The sequence below is a fragment of the Sebastes fasciatus genome, chromosome 12 (genome assembly GCF_043250625.1).
Source record: "Sebastes fasciatus isolate fSebFas1 chromosome 12, fSebFas1.pri, whole genome shotgun sequence".
In the NCBI taxonomy this organism is placed as follows: Eukaryota; Metazoa; Chordata; class Actinopteri; order Perciformes; family Sebastidae; genus Sebastes; species Sebastes fasciatus.
Genome location: NC_133806.1, coordinates 2,597,722 through 2,614,919, shown reverse-complemented (window position 1 = coordinate 2,614,919; position 17,198 = coordinate 2,597,722). Strand labels below are relative to the sequence as shown.

Below are 17,198 nucleotides of genomic sequence, written 5' to 3'. Positions count from 1 at the left end.
GTTTGTTTTTAAACCTTAAGGAAGACCTACAGTGGTCGAAACATGTTGTTTTTTAGTGATTTAGCCTCTGCGATAAAGGCTTTTTAATATATTTCCTTCCTCGTTGCCACTTGTTTTAGTATTTTGGAGAGTTCTCTCTTTGTTAGCCTTCAACCCACCACATCATAAAAACTGTTTTATCACCAACATACTGTATACCTGCGATTCTTTTCTCTATATATACTGTTTGTGTCTGAGCTTCAGTGTCTCCTCTATCAGGTTTCCCACACCAGTCCTAACATGAGATCTCAATGAAAGCAGCAGGGATTGTGTTTTACACATTAGGCAGAGATGAGCCAACACAAACACATGGTTCTGAAGGACAGCAGAATAGCAGAATAGCAGAGGTCTGTCCAGCATCTGGTTACGTTCTCACTTCCCCTCCCAGACCTGGCCAATCAATCAGAGAGAAAAGAGCAGGCTGCTAGACCTCAACCAACACCTCGACCAACTGTCCTCCAAAGCTACTGTGGCTGCTTGTGTGTCTTCTATGTTTATGTATTGTGTATTATGTTAATACCTGCAGTGCATGGAGCCGATCCCAGCTGTCATTGGGTGAAGGCGGGGTGCACCCTGGACAGGTCTCCAGACTATCACAGGGCTGACACATAGAGACAGACAACCATTCACACTCACATTCACACCTACGGGACATTTAGAGTCAACAATTAACCTGCATGTCTTTGGACTGTGGGAGGAAGCCGGAGAACCCGGAGGGAACCCACGCTAACACGGGGAGAACTCCACACAGAGGGACCCGGGTTTGAACCTGCGGCCCTGTGAGGCGACAGTGCTGACCACCGTACCGCCCTACCACAAGCAAAGACAGCATGTTGAAAAGCTCAGTCACACGGTGGTCACACAAGTGTATATATATATATATATATATATATATACACACTGATGAGCCATAACATCATGACCACCTGCCTAATGTTGAGTAGGTCCCCCTTTTGCCGCCAAAACAGCCCTGACCCGTCGAGGCATGGACTCCACTAGACCTCTGAAGGTCTGCTGTGGTATCTGGCACCGAGCCGTCAGTAGCAGATCCTTTAAGTCCTGTAAGTTGCGAGGTGGGGCCTCCGTGGATCGGACTTGTTTGTCCAGAACATCCCACAGATGCTCGATCAGATTGAGATCTGGAGAATTTGGAGGCCGATTCAACACCTCCAAGTCGTTGCCATCCACATGATGCAAAAGAAAAATGTTCCCTTGCTGTCCCCACAGGGACGAATAAAGTATCTGTCGATCTATCAATCTGTCTATCTATCTAATATTCACATTTTGGCGACACACTTTTTTCTGGTGGACAGGCGGGTCTATTACACGCTTCGCCGTGAGACTGTGCTGCTTTAACATTCATCTGTTTTTGCCCATTAACACTTATATGCTGGGGTGTTTCCTGCAGCTTGGGTTATGTTGAGCATATGACACACATCGACGGACACCCCTAGCAGTAAATTACCACTGTGCTACATGGCCACAGGTTAAGGTCAAAGTAAACTCATGGTTGGTAGTGTAGCACAAATGAGATGCCATCTGACTGTGTGGCAGCATTCTCAAAATATCATTTGTTTCACAATTTTGACCTTTCATGCCTCTGTCTGCACTCAGATTTTAGGACACAAAGACCTGACGTCCCCAACACAGCGATATATCGACAGCAAGGTGGTACAAACACAGACGGAGGGAGAGTGGCTGTCCTTTGACGTGACAGAGGCAGTGAATGAATGGCTAAACCACAGAGGTGAGTGCATATTCCTTCCATCACTGTAGCACATTACTCATCATTCATTGCATCGGTACATCGTCGCATCCGCTCGTCGTGACTTTTGTTTCTCCACAGACAGAAACAGTGGATTCAAGATCAGCCTGCACTGCCCGTGCTGCACGTTTGTACCATCAAATAACTACATTATTCCCAACAAGAGTGAGGAGCTGGAGGCACGGTTTGCAGGTTATTTGATTCAGAAAATTCTTAAGGCATGTTCAAGGATAAGTGTTCTTTTATTATTCTTTAAGTTACTTATTGTATTAATGTCAACAAGTCCCAGTTTTTTCTCATTCGCTTTGGCTCAATTCTTGAATGAGAATAATTTTTTTTCAAAACAATAAACTCAAATCTCTGAACAAGTTAGTTTGTTGTTCACAGCTGATTTGAATTTGTCGTTCATTCAAGCGAGCTGAACATGTTTTGGCACGTGTGTGCAAAAGAGTCAGCTCTTACAATTTGGCACAATAACCACTTTGCACGTCTTGTTGATCAAACTTTGACCTACTGTTGAAATGGGAATCTAAACAGCTCAGTGAGATAGACAACAGCATTCTTGCTAGACATTCTGGTGTAGTACAGTAAGCAGTTAGTGTCAGCAAAGAGTAGAATAAAACAGCAACAACAACATATGTGTGTAAGAAACACTGCCAATTTACTGACACAATAACTCGGTTTTGAAACATGAATGAAGTGTTTTGGGTGAGTTACAACCTGTTGAGTTGTGATGTCACATCAAACAGTTGTGACGGTTGCTCTTACAGTTTAGAGAATGTTAGAGGGACTGTTTGTAACTTCTTACACATATAAATCATTGCGGGTCGGTGTCCCATGCTCGCTCGTGTGTGGCTATGCTGTTCAGACTCAAACTCCACGTTTGTGCAGAAATAACTGCTGCAGCTCCTCCAGACCAACAGAGGTTTCCCGTGTCTTGTGAAGTGACGGGGCTCCGCAGAGAGAAACGTTATCGTCTCCGACCAAAACTCTGGTGTCTCCCCTGTTCCCTCCGGCCGCGGTCGGGAGGCTGAGGCAGGAAAAGCCAACACTAGGATCAGCAGTGATTCATGGAGAGACCTTCGTCTGGTCAGCTAACATTACTGCCAAGCAGCTGAAATATAGAGTGATATTGTGGTTTTAGCTGACGTGTGTCTCCTCACTGTTTTGAGCGATGCTCGTTCATGTCTATGAATAATAGTGTCTGACTTCCCTACCTGGTTTCTCAGCTCCAAGCCCATTGGTTCTTACTGTTGTGATTGAGCAGCTGCACATCTTCCATTAACACCAGTAAGGTGTAGAGATATCACAGTTGTAGGCAGCTGCTCACACTTACTTCACAAGCCTTTAATTCATTGGCTGGACTGGATGACTACGATGGTGTTTAATGATGGTGTTTAATGATGTAGTTGATACACCACCTAAACATTCGGCATTGTGAACATGTTAGCATGCTGATACTAACAAAGCCGCTGTGCCTGAGTACAGCCTCACAGCGCCGTCAGCGTGGCTTTATACCTGTTCTGATGGCCAAACACGAGGGTGGGAGCGAACAGCCTGCCATAATGCAGAGGGATGACGTTGCACCCTTTTGGACCGTCTCTCCTCGAAAGGCATTCATGGCATTACGCTTGGTGGTTCACATGAAAAGTGACAGAGGTAGTTCTCTGAAGAATTAACAAAGAGAGCTTGAGTCAAATTCAAACCACGATTATGATTTAGGGAAGGTTTTGGGGGGAGGGGGTTGCAGACATTGTTTTGCATTCTGACAAGCATGTTGAAGCATATTAATGCCTTCAGCCTCTATACACTGATAAATAGTAATCAGAATAAATCTAATCTCTACAAGTACTTGCATATAAGATGCAGTTTATTGATCTATTTTATGTTTCCAGGTATTGATGACAGCTTCATCCATGCCGTTGACCTGAAGATGTTTAAGAAGCGGCGGCACAGCACTCGGGCTCCACACCTTCTCCTCATGCTGCTGCCTTCGTACCGGCTGGAGTCCCAGTCCCAGTCCCAGTCCCAGTCCCAGTCCCAGTCCCAGTCCCAGTCCCAGCACACAAACCATCGATCTAAGAGAGCCCTGGATGCTGCCTACTGCTCCAGGTATACTAACCTGGAATTCACACTCCAGACCATTTAGACATTTGTCTATGCATGGGTATAAAGCTCTCCTTCAAAAGCCACAGTAATGAAATTCATCCGCGTGTTAGCAGCTCCTGAAGGCAGAGTGAGACAGACTCCCTTAACCATTTTACGGGCTGCAGAAATCAAATCATGATCTTATAATTGTAGATTCATTTGGTTTAGCTGTAGTCATGTAGGAACCTGCATCATATTAGAGAGGTAAACATCACTCATCTAACCTCACATATCTCGAGATCTGCTCATCAGATCTACTGCACACTTACCCTATGGAGTGTTTTGTTGAATTTTGAATAAACGAGCGCTCTGTTAAAGGGACTGTTTGTAACTTCTTACACGTATGAATTAATACGGGTCGGTGAATACTGTCTTCTCTTCTTACGTGCTTCAGCCTTCCCTTCGTTCAGAGCAAGTAGACTACCCTACCTTGTGCGCTCTGAAGCGCTCCCAGCTGGGCGTTTTTTAGAAGAGAGCATGGCATTTTCAGCTGGGAAAAAAACACTTTGGTGGACACAGACCCTTTGAAAAGGAGTTGGTGAAAGTCTACCAATACCTGACTCTTCAGCTGTCTGATCCTGTCTCCACCCTCAATATATAATGAACCGTATGCAACAAAGTCAGACCGGAGCAGAAACTCAGTTCCTCCTGCACCACAATTCACCTCTCCCCATTCACCTCTTTGCAGAAACGTTCAGGACAACTGCTGTTTACGGTCACTCTACATCGATTTTAAGAAGGACCTGGGCTGGAGATGGATCCACGAGCCAAAGGGCTATGAGGCCAACTTCTGTGCCGGGGCCTGTCCATATCTGTGGAGCGCCGACACCCAGCATTCCAAGGTACTGTATGAGGGACGGGGTCAAAGGTTAAACAAGATTAGAGTTGGTGGGGTCATTAACTTGAGCATGAATGTTTTGGCTCTGATTCTTGTGTTTTAGGTGTTAGGCCTGTATAACACCATCAACCCTGAAGCTTCGGCGTCGCCCTGCTGCGTCTCCCAGGATTTGGAGCCCCTCACCATCCTCTACTACATTGGCAAGACCCCCAAAATAGAGCAGCTCTCCAACATGAAGGTCAAGTCCTGCAAGTGCAGCTAGACGCCCTTACAAGCCAGCATAAACAGTCGCTCTCTTTCCTTCCTTCACACAAACACAGACACACGCACACACATACAGTGGATTTGCGCATACATACAGTCAAACAGCAACTATACTTTCTCTTACATGCTCGATTACACTCACAGCAGTGTGTGCTGCAGACTGGAGGTACAGACCAATTCAATGCATACACAACATACAGGAACAGTGTCGTCCAACCAGAAACTTGACTTTGATACCAATGCTGAGTATCATGAGTACAGTGTTGTATTGCAGTGTTTGGTTGACATAGGTTCACACTGCCTAATGACAAGCAGACTGGGGCTTGTGTGCAGAGCTTTTCTTGATGAACACGAGAGACTTTAATTTGTTGTGTAAAGTTTGGCTTTCCGAGCATCAGGAGCTGATGGCTATCCAATGTCAACATGCAGCTTTTTATACCTATTAAACCTTCTTCTCCTCGAGGAGTACCAGTGCAGTTATTTGGTGCTACACAAGTCTGAATGAATGACACTGTGTAAGTGACGTTACATTGTTCTAATGTGGCCAAGTATTACCAGATGCCCGAACCACCTTAGCTGGCTCGTTTCAACGCAAAGGAGTAGCGGCTCTACTCCGAGTGCCTCACGGATGACTGAGCTTCTCACCCTATCTCTAAGGGAGACGCCAGCCACCCTCCTGAGGAAACCCATTTCGGCTTTGCCTTCCGGCTCAGCTCTCTTTTCGTCACAACGGTGCGGTAAAGCGAATGCAATACCCCACCCCCGCTGCTCCGATTCTCAGGCCAATCTCACGTTCCATAGTCCCCTCACTCGCGAACAAGACCCCGAGGTACTTGAACTCCTTCACTTGGGGTAAGGACTCATTCCCTACCCGGAGGAGGCAAAAAAATCTGACTGTATTGAAAATTATTTTAAAAAGTAGAACCCAACTGATAACTCTGACAGATCACAGACTTATCGATAACAGCTATAGTCGTAAAGTGAACTTCACAGACTGCAGATCAGAAATGCTAAAATATGTTTAGGGTCATTAAGAAACAGTTCTATCATCATACTGTATATTTACATGTCTCGCTTACTACATATCTGGGTCACAATTCTTTAAAGAGACTGTTTGTAACTTCTTACACGTATAAATCATTGTGGGTCGGTGTCCCATGCGCGCTCACATGTAGCTACGCTGTTCAGACTCAGACTCCAACACAAACTAGGCGGATGCACCAAAACTGCAAAGTTCTATCTGGTGAAGCCCGTCTGTTAAACAGTGTTGGCCGCAGTCGGAGGACGTGGGGGAGACCATAGCTTTGGTCTCCAGGGCCGGAGTCTCTGCTCCTCTGCTCCTCTGCCGGCCTGCTTGCCTTCACTCACACACCACGCGCGTTCTCACTCTCTCGCTCCACCTCTCACGTGCATGCTGCTCACTCCACACTGCAGAAGAGTTAGTTTAGCTCTGAGAATATCTAGTGAATGTACAGTGGATGTTTGTGCAGAAATAACTGCTGCAGCTCCTCCAGACCAACAGAGGTTTCCCGTGTCTTGTGAAGTGACGGGGCTCCGCAGAGAGAAACGTTGTCGTCTCCGACCAAAACTCTGGTGTCTCCCCTGTTCCCTCCGGCCGCGGTCGGGAGGCTGAGGCAGGAAAAGCCAACACTAGGATCAGCATTGATTCATGGAGAGACCTTCGTCTGGTCAGCTAACATTACTGCCAAGCAGCTGAAATATAGAGTGATATTGTGCTTTTAGCTGACGTGTGTCGCCTCACTGTTTTGAGCGATGCTCGTTCATGTCTATGTAGAGCGAGCACGAGCAACAGGACGCTGACTTTCGTTGACTTAACGTTGTAGCTGTCAACAAGCAATTTCTGATTCTTACAAACTGTCCCTTTAATGACCACATTTAATGTTATCATCTTTAAGATTTCAGTGCTAGCTGCTTTGGCGACACCCCCGGTTATTGTTTGCGTTGCCTGCCTATTCCAGTGCACACATCTGCACCTAGAGGTGACTCTGACTGGCAGAACACATTTGATGAAATATTGAATGTTTATAAAATAATATTCAGCAGTGGTATCAAAGTCATGCTAATTGGATTATTGTGACACCACTGCACAGGACACATATGTGCGACACATACATACATACATACATACATACATACATACATACATACACGTACAGTAACAGATATGGCTTTTGTACAGGTATGTCTCTTTTTGCATTTTGAAGGCCCTGTCAACATGCACCACCTCACACCGAGACACAAGAGTATAAGGAAAACACTGGAAGTATAAGTGTCTATATGTGAAATAAGTCCCCCCCCCGCCCGACACCTACCCACCACTTCACTGCCCTCTCCCTCACCTCACCCCTCCACAGTTTTCACAGTCATACCATGTCTTCATTTCTGTTTGTCTTTGTTTGATATCTTTTTTAGTTTTCTAAATCGTGCCATTGTTTTGTTATTTCAACCTGTACATTTTGACCCAGGAAGAGAACTGGATAGTCTCAGTCTATATATACTGTATATATACTGTATATACACAGAGTAAATAGTAAACCCGGCCATCAGAGAATAAAAACATTACATGGGAGCTCCTTAAAAGATAATTCCAGTTTATTACAACAATGGTCTTATTTTTGTAGTCCGCCATCATTTCCATTTAATATAAGAAAGCAGTAAAACCGTAATTTCTGTGTTTGTTGCAGAGTTAAAAGAATTCAGAATCACAATGACGTCAAGTCAAGTCAATTATATTTTCTAATGCAGTGCCAGTTCAAAACATGCTAATCCAGAACAGGCCGAATGCTTGGCCTACGGTGTTGCTGCTTACTGCTTTCTCGAGAACCGCTTCCTCTGAACCTGAGCTGAATACACCTTCCCATGACATAGTTGCATTACACTCAAAGTCGCAGCCGATCCACGGTCAGAAACACCGGTGAAATACACTCTGGTTCACGGGAAAAAAAACACCAGGAGCAGACTTTAGTGTTAGGCAAGGTAAGGCATCTGCCTGGGGCCCCCAACTAAAAGGTCCCCAAACGGCTATAGATTTGTTATGATGTTTAGATATGAGAGGTATTGAACTGTGTTACTATTCTAATAACTTAGAAAAGGCCCCCAAAGCATGTAGAAATAGGCAACTATATACTACCTACTGTGTACTTCTATTTCAGAGGAAATCATTGAAGCACTACATTTACCTGACAGAGAAATGTTACTGGTTACGTTGCAGATTCAGAATATAACAAATATAATGCATAATTATTAATTAAAGCTAGAGTTGGTAATCTTCTTCAAAAACATTTTAGTTATATTTGTTGAAATTCTTATCACATCCCGACAGCAATCAGTAAATCAAACGTTCTGACAAAAAAAAAACTGTAGCTGTCGCAGGACTGTAATAAGCCCATTTAATCCTTTCATTCAGGCCTGCCTGCGTCGATCATTGTGTGTCACCAGTGTCTTCCACATGCTGCTAGCTTGATAGCCGAGTACCAAATATAGCCATGTTTGTTGTTTACGTTCATTATATTCATAATGATCATTTTGGGGGTGTGGCCTTGGAGGGAGGCCTGAACAGATGGGCTGTCAGTGGGATTTTCGGTTGGATAATTTTTTTTAAATCTAGCGTACTCTTGCTAGTTTCTCAAGATTACCAACCCTAGCTTTTAACTATCCAGCATCATATTAGAACTGAAAGCTCCACCTTGAACAGATATTAAGCACATTCAAGTACATTGAGCTGATAATACCTCTCTTTCATTCTTCACTTGAAGTAAACATTTGAATGCAGGACTTTTACTCTACCGTATTGATAGTTTTACTATTAATAGTTTATAGTTTAATTCAGAAAAAAAACTTTTGAGTAGGCATATACCTCTTTTACCACTGCCAATACCAACATTCCCAGGTAGAGAAAGGGTGAAAAGTAAAGCAAGACGGCGTTCCCCCTGAAAATCACACCAAAGTCACGGTTACTCGTAGTCAGAAACATCGGTGAAATACACTTAGTGGATGTCATTTTCCAAATAGGCATATTAGTCACTTGCTTTGACATAACCACTAGAGCCTGGATGTAATTAGTGAAGGTATTTTGCTGGCGGTAACATTATTAGTGTTGTAAGTTAGTATCAAGTCATACACCAGAGAAATACAGTCTTACGCTTCGTCCACACTGGGAGTGAGTGGCGGCTGCGTCCTGTGGCAGCTGCGTCGCGTGGCGGCTGTGTGATTGACGCGTCGGGAGTTCACACCAGTTGCGTTTCTGCTGCTGCTGCTGCTGTCAGCCCTTTCTTTCTACATAGAGTTTGCCTTTCATAATGGCCATTTCATTTCATTTTAAATATCATTAATATCTATTTATTTTAGACAGAGAAAGTTTAAGAAACGTGTGTTAATTTGTAAATAATAGTAATAATCCACCATTAAAACCCCATACTTTATTCATTCATGGAGCTCTCCAAGTCACTGCATGTTCTACATCACTGTCCTGCACATATTTCAGAATAAAAGCCTCGTGTTAACAAATGAAGGAATTCTGTCCATAGAAAAAAACGCTTGATGGCTTTTATTTTGAAATGAAAGCAGGAAGTTTTGATTTAAAAACAAGTCTTTACTTTCTTCTTACATCTCCGTAACATTTTCTACAGATAGACATCGAAACTGTAGTAATGTTGCTGGTATGATGTCAATATACAGTCAATAGATCCGCTTCACTGTCTGTTGCTGCTGTGATCATGTGATGCGGTTCGCATCACAAATAGGTGAGACCTCGAATCTCCAGAAGAGACGCAGCTGACACGCAGCCGAGCCGCGCGTGAGACGGGCAGTGTAGCTGCTCTAACCTGTTAACACGGACGCTGAAATAAAAAACAACAGGTAACGCAGCCGCCACTCGCTCCTGACGTTCCCAGTGTGGACAAGGGCTGACTCACGGGGGAAAAAGAAACCCAAGTCGCGCCTTACTCACAGTCACACTGGTGAAATACACTCTGGTTCGATTCTGCTCATTTCTACTCCAGGGAAGTGAAGAAGAGTTCAGTTGTAAAGTGAACTGCAGTCGGTGAGCCGTGGTCTGCCTGCTGCGGGACGACATGCTGTGCTGTTCGCTTGTTTATTAAATTTTTAAAATTAATATTACAAACAAATTGCACCAAATTCGACAAAGCACTCCCTCGGGTCCCCAGCAATACGCCCGCCAAGTGTAGAGTAGATCAGATGACCGTCGAGATACAATAAGGACATACAGACGGACTAGATTCCTTGCTTTAAATATGCAGGTGCAGCCACCAAGAATTTCCCCTCCCAGCCGGCTGCCAGCCAACTTCCAGCCACTGGGTGTGTAAATACTTCCTTCACAAAAACACATAAATCAACTGAAGAACACTGAAGAATTAAGTTGCGTTGTTTAGGCCATGGTTTGCACTATGTTTCTCAGACTTAACAGTAGTAGCTGGAACTTTATTAATGTTTGTTGCCCCTCAGTTGTCAATAGTTATTATTCACATCATTTGAACAACATAAACCCTGATTTTCAGTGGTGGAATGTAACTATGTATATTTACTCAAGTACTGTACTTCAGTACATTTTAGAGATACTTGTACTTTACTTACTAGTATTTCCATTTTATGCTACATTATACTTCTACTCCACCAGGTCTGTGTAATGCTTATCAGTTCAATTTTCCATCGAAAAAATTGAAAATTGGAAAATTTAATGGAATTTTCTAAAAAAAAAAAAAAAATTTCGTTTGTCAGATCAATGTACAATGAAGATTGTGGAGTTGTTTTTTGAATTTTCTTTTTTTGGAATGTTGAATAGGAAAATTTAAAATTTAAAACCAGAAAATCTGAGTTTTTATTTCTATTTGTGTGTCGGGTTGCCTGAGAGGACGGGTCTAACTTACGTCTGATTGGCTGGCCGGGGGCGGGTCCGCTCGTCTCAAGGATTACATCCGGTCATGGCGGCGCACATATTCATCGGTTGTAGGTGAGTCTCGTCGGTTTTCCCTCTAAATGCACATTTGTCAGAGGCACCAACTCACGGGAGTGAAAATATACAGCATATAGTAGCTGGAGCGCCATATAAAGTGATTTTCTCCTGTTGCCCAGGACGAGAAAAGCTAAATATGCTACATGTAGCTAATATTAGCCTTGTTATGCTTCATAAATGCTTGCAGATACTGCTGCATAGAATGAAATAAAAAATAAAGTCAGATTGTATAAATTAGACTATCACTGTAAAGTTGATTAGCTGAGAAGGTAAATGCATACTGTGAGTCAGTACGAATCGGTGCTACACCCGACGCGTGAGTCACGCAGCCGCCACGCGACTTCACTCAGAGGAGGCAGTGAGACCTGTGGATAACACACCGATGGCCCACTAAGTGCGAACAAAAAGTTGCGCTGTAATGCTAATGAAGTGTTTGGGCTCAGTGAGGAGCAGAGAGCAGTGCTTGATAATTTAACATGACCGAATTGCAAAAAAAAAAAAAAAAAGGCTTGTGACCTCTGTGTGGTAAGAACATTTGATTTCCTGGATTATCCTGGAAGGAGTGATGATCCGACCCAAAATGTCCCCCGATGTATATTCTTTGATTATACTGTTCTCAAAATAGTGTCCGTCCACGATTCCCTCAAAGATGACCCAAGGACCTGCACTGTGTTGTGGAATCATCATCATATAGGCCCTGAATAGAAAGGCAAATCAAGTTTTTGTTTTTTTTAATCTTCATAAACTTTGTGAAATGCTGTCTGCAACAAATTTGTAATTATTTGTCTTGTTGTAAATTCATGAGTTGTAAGCCCATTGTTAGTTTGTCCTGGCCTGTTGCGGTACAACTGCAATTTAACAGCAGCACCCATAAACTATCTACCTCCGATTTAAGCTGATCACCTGAAGATCCTAACCCTGAATGGAGGTGTAAACTTGTATATATACATTTGAATAGAGAGGCAACCTGGACACGTGATAAATTCCACAGTAATAATATGATATAAGAGCTTTATAAAAGGGTTTACTTTGCAAAATATGTTTCACACAGTCTGTTTCTACTAGGGCTGTAGGCTGAATAGTTTGAAGCTTCATTCAAATTATTATTATTATTATAAATAAGATACAGAAACACTGCTCCGTCTTCTCGTCCCCTCTCTCTCAAACACACACAGCGAGTGATGCGGGGCTCAATTTTAAGTCCAAAAGTCAAAATTGATTGAAAAACGATCGATGTAATCATTTCCAAAATTCACAACATTTATCTAACAAAATATTATTATATAATTAACAGTATACTCTCTGTGGGAAGCACACTCCCTCATACACCATGAGAACAGAACAGCTGATTTGATAATCACTGCTCCACCTGCTGGATAGATAAACCATTGCAACTGGTTTCCACACGTGGCGCCATAGGAGCGTTAAGAGTCGGCCCCCGTCGTGTTCACTACTTCATCACAGGGGATCTCTTTTCAGCCTCGGACTCAGCAAGGTCCCAGCACGTCACGGATGGGCCTGGGCCCAATCACCGAGGGAGGCGAAATTCTAGGTGGCTGCTTCTGTAGTCCAATACCATAACTCACAAATCTGCCTCAAGGGGCTTTACAGTCTGTATAGCCTACAGCACACCACACCCTCTGTAACTCGGATAACGATAAAGATGACATTAGAAGAGAGCGTGGGTGGATATCATGTTTAAGGGAACTACCGTAACACTTACGATGCCATGCTGATGACATTTCTAATAGCAAGTTTTCTAGAAGCAGATCATTTATTTTAGGATATAGTTGGTTAAAGGATAACTTTAGTATTTTCTTCAACCTGACCCTATTTTTCCATGTTTTTGAGCGACTAATGGGTACAACAATTTTTTTTAATTGGTCCAGTATTGAGGGAGTACGCTGCAGCTGTCAAACAGGCTGTAATGTAATCGCTTTGGGAAACCTGGCACCGTCGGTTTACGTCCACTAAAAGTGCTTGTTTTTTGCCGGGGGAGATAGGGTCCAGGTTGAAAAATACTGAAATTAGCCTTTAACCCCAGATAAAGAGAGCAGGGGTTCTCAAAGTCTAGACCTAGGTCTGCATCCGGACCGAGCGGCAAGTCAATCCGGACCCAGCCCATATTTGCGGGTAACGTTGCTAAATTATTAAAGACCGTTTAGTATTGATAAGCTCTGATTTTATCGGTTCTTTTGTCTGTTCTTTTTAATGTTTTGGCATAATTTACTGTCATGCTGCATCTTCTCGGCTCTCTGTGTCGAACGAGTGTCAGCGAACATCAGATCAGTGAGGCCGCGGGGGAGACAGTGAAGTGAACCAGGAAACTGTTTCACAAAAGCAGAATAAAGAAATCACAGGATAAGAGAGAAAGCAAGGCTTGACCTGGTCTAGTCAGTTCAACCCGGCTTAATGCGTTTCACGTAGGCCGAGCCAGGCTGAGGTGGAGCGACTAGGTTGTGCCAGGTGTAAGTAGTTCAGATAGATTCGTGTTGACGGCTTTCTTCAACTGACCACGAGGTCGACTGCAGATTTACTGATGCTGAAATTGAGTAATCACGTTCCGCGTACGTTCAACCCAGTGAGAAACAGCTTTTAATGGAAGATCACGAGGAAGTTAAGCAATTTAATATGTAGAAAAGGAGAAACGTTCGTCGGCTGCTGTTTAAAAAAACGTGGCAGACAATAGCAGACCGAGTCAATGTGGCCTTAAAATAGCCCATAACGTTACATTCACTCAGCACTGCTGTTAACTGAAACCGTCATAATCAAACCATTCAAGGAGTTACTGTCACCTCGCCTTAAAAGTGAGCGGTGGAAGTTAATATATTATTTAGGAAATTTACCATGAAGATTAATTACAACCACTTATATTCACAATGATAGAATAAGACGATACAATATATATATTCTATTCAATTCATTTTTATATTGCGTCAAATCATAACAGAAGTTATCTCGAGACGCTTCTTATATAGAGCAGGTCTAGACCGTACTCTATAGTTTAGATACCCAACAAGAGATCCCACCAAGAGCATTGCATTGTTATGCGCTGTGGCCAGGAAAAACTCCCCGTTTAGCGGGTAGAAGCCTCGAGCAGAACCGGGCTCTGGGTGGGAGGCCATCTATATCAGTGATTAATACATTATGTTACATGCTGTACATGCTTACAGTGTGCATTGGAATGATCACTTACTTCTCTTTCTAATTTCCTCAATGTCTTTTTATCTCCATATCTCGGTCCAAGTCCTGCAGGGTTTTTTTTTTGTGGTTTTAAACGTTGACTCTTTTTAAATAAATCACTTTTTTCATTGATATTTGCACATTTGCAAAATACATTTGCTTTTTTTAAGTGTGTGCTGTATGCCTACAGACATCTGACAGTTTGTCAATTCTTTAAAACACATATTAATTAGCACAGCAGGAATTGTGCATGGTGTGTGCCTTATTTAGTCCATAATGGATAAGAAGTCAGTGATGTGGTGCTAACAGGATGGAGACGCTGTACAGCCTGAGAGCAGCCTGGCAACGTAGTGAGTGTTACGTGTAGGACAATTCCTGCTGTGCAGAACACACTATAAAAAAAACATACTGATTATGGGATTAGAAAGAGAAGTAACCTAAGTGAACATTCAAATGTACACTAAGTATATACAGTAACAGGATGTATTAATCATTGCTGTTTCTTTCTCCCCCAGCAGACCAGTGATCCAAGAAAAATAAAAGTCAAAATGCATGGTGGTGTCCGCTCCCTGTTGTTTCATGAATACTCAGAACACTATATAGTTACTGGCCCAGTGAACTTTATCAGACATTTCTAATCAATAATATATTCATCAAACCTCTAACAACAATATGAACAGCAGTCTTCATAAACACAATATAACTGTAATAATTACTATCACATGAATGATTATAAAGATAAAAATGAATGCATCACAATGTTAAAATAACAGTACTCAACTGAATGGTGGTATGTATCCAGTTACCCTTTTGTATTAGCCTGCATTAAAATATGGTATTTTAATGCAGGCTATTAAAAATAAGGCTAAATACACACATAAGGTCATGCAACTGTAAAAAAACACTTGTTTCTGATCGGAGTGACGGCTGACTGAACAGATGAGACACCAGGATAAATAAAGCCTGGCTGTTAGCCTGGTCTGGAGTGAACTTAAAGATTCCTTGAGTTGACGACAACTATACGCCTGTTACTGTAAGTGCAATAAAACCGAGTAAAAGGCCAATCATTTATCAATACACCTGTTCAACAAGCGTAAGCAAGTTAACATGTAGAAAAGCGATATTTCAATCTGCTCCGTCCGCAGTCTCTCATCTACCGCCGCTATGTTTTACACAAGCGCAGCATGTTATAGCTCAGCTAATAACAAGTTACAAACAAGCTATAACAAAAACTGTCTGTCTGAGTAGCGATCACATGACTCACATGACTACGTGACAAAAAGAAGTCACTTTTAGTTTCACACGGTACATGAACGGTGGTCTCCTGGGTGTAAGTCCTGTGTTTGAATTTTGAGTAAGTTGACACAAAGACAGAGACAGACTACCATTCATGCTCACATTCAAACGTTAACCTAACCTTCATGTCTTTGGGAGGAAAACCCAACGCAAGCATGAGGAGAACGTGCAAAAACTCCACGCAAAAAGGACCCAGCCGGCCAGCAATTTGGAGCCAACCCGTTGCTGCTGGAACCAAAAGATAACTACAAAATTAAGAACTAATTTGTGATAAACCGGAATTATCCCTTTAATGTTACGAACACATAGATTCTTGCTGTCGTATCTATAATAACTTACATAAAGTCAATAAAACAGAGGTGTCCTTTCATGTCCAGTTTAGTGTATCCTGGCTGTACTTAGCAGTGGGTGCCACTGAACAATTAGAGGCTTTCCAGACATGGAGAAAACTCACATTTCATAAGCCTTAGAATTAGTCCACACTAGCTATGAAAGGTCCGGGTTCAGAGAGAGGAGATGCTGTCTTTTGGTAAGTGATGATGGAGCTATGTTTGGAGAAACACTGCTAGTGATTAGGGTGATGAAAGATCATATCAGGTGTTAATGAAGAGTAGATATGATCTTCAAAAAAATGCTCAGACTATTACAAAATGTGTCCAACCATCAACAGCCTCCTCTGTCACTCTTTAGTAGTCGTTTGTCATCAGTGTGTCGTGTTCCTCCCCACGTACAACTTTTATACATTTGCAGAAACTCTGTCAATCATTATGTTTTTGTTTCTTTAATACAAATGCACTGATGCTGTTTTTAATTTTACTATTTTAAAGTAGTTTTCTTGGTAAGTCAGAACTCCCCTCCCCCCTGTTATTAAATGAGTGTTGATGTAGGTCACCTGACCCCAGCCCAGTGGACTTTCTGAGTAGCAGAGAGGCATCAACTTTGTCACAATAGAGCTGTTATTTTTGATGTGTATTTGTTGTTGTTTTGATGATGATGATGATGATGATGATGATGATGATGATGATGATGATGACGATGTTATTTTGACCCACTAGGCTGTATTGTAACACAATGTTGTTGTGGTGCTCTAGTGGTAAATAAATTATTTAAGTTTTAAGGGAATTCAGTGTTATGTCTGTACTTTCTGACGCTTGATTTGTTTGTCTGAAGTGATATTTAATGTGACTGCTGCAGGGTCTCCTGTCCTCTCTGGAAACTTGAATCCACCCTACACTTGTTGAGTTTTGACTGTGGAAAGACACAAAGACCAATTGAGAGGCTCATGTTCCCATCCCATGATGAAGCACAACTGTATTCTGTAGTTTAAATCATACTGCATATAGGTGAACTTCTTACCCTTCCTTCTCTTTTGAAAAAGTACAAACAGATTGATATTTTTTTTACACCTGGACCTGAATCTCTGCCATTTCTTCTCTACTCTCTGTTGTGAGTCACTCAGTGCTTTAGTGCTTTCATTTTATATCGTGGGTATGGCCTCCAGAGGGTACACATAATGTGAACAATCATCGGCATAAACAAAAGGAAATGTGTAAAAAGCATGAATATGTGTCTTTCTGTGTCCTCATAAAAAAAAAAGGACGTGCATGTTCCTGGCTTTGACTGAAGTAAAGCTAGTATGAGTCCAGTATCCCAAAGAAATACGTCCACGTTGA

General features: G+C 42.5%; 1 protein-coding gene across 2 annotated transcripts in view; it reads left to right on the top strand.

Moving 5' to 3' along the window:
* tgfb2 (transforming growth factor, beta 2) overlaps positions 1–16,647 on the top strand; it is a 61,159-nt gene extending 44,512 nt beyond the window's left edge. For both annotated transcript variants that reach the window (XM_074652588.1, XM_074652587.1), the window contains exons 4-8: positions 1,654–1,786; positions 1,886–1,996; positions 3,700–3,916; positions 4,641–4,794; positions 4,894–16,647. In XM_074652588.1, coding sequence (XP_074508689.1) covers positions 1,654–1,786; positions 1,886–1,996; positions 3,700–3,916; positions 4,641–4,794; positions 4,894–5,052 — 774 coding nt within the window. In that variant the 3' untranslated portion in view covers positions 5,053–16,647. The remainder of the gene's footprint in view (positions 1–1,653; positions 1,787–1,885; positions 1,997–3,699; positions 3,917–4,640; positions 4,795–4,893) is intronic.
* The last annotated feature ends 551 nt before the right edge of the window (positions 16,648–17,198 follow it).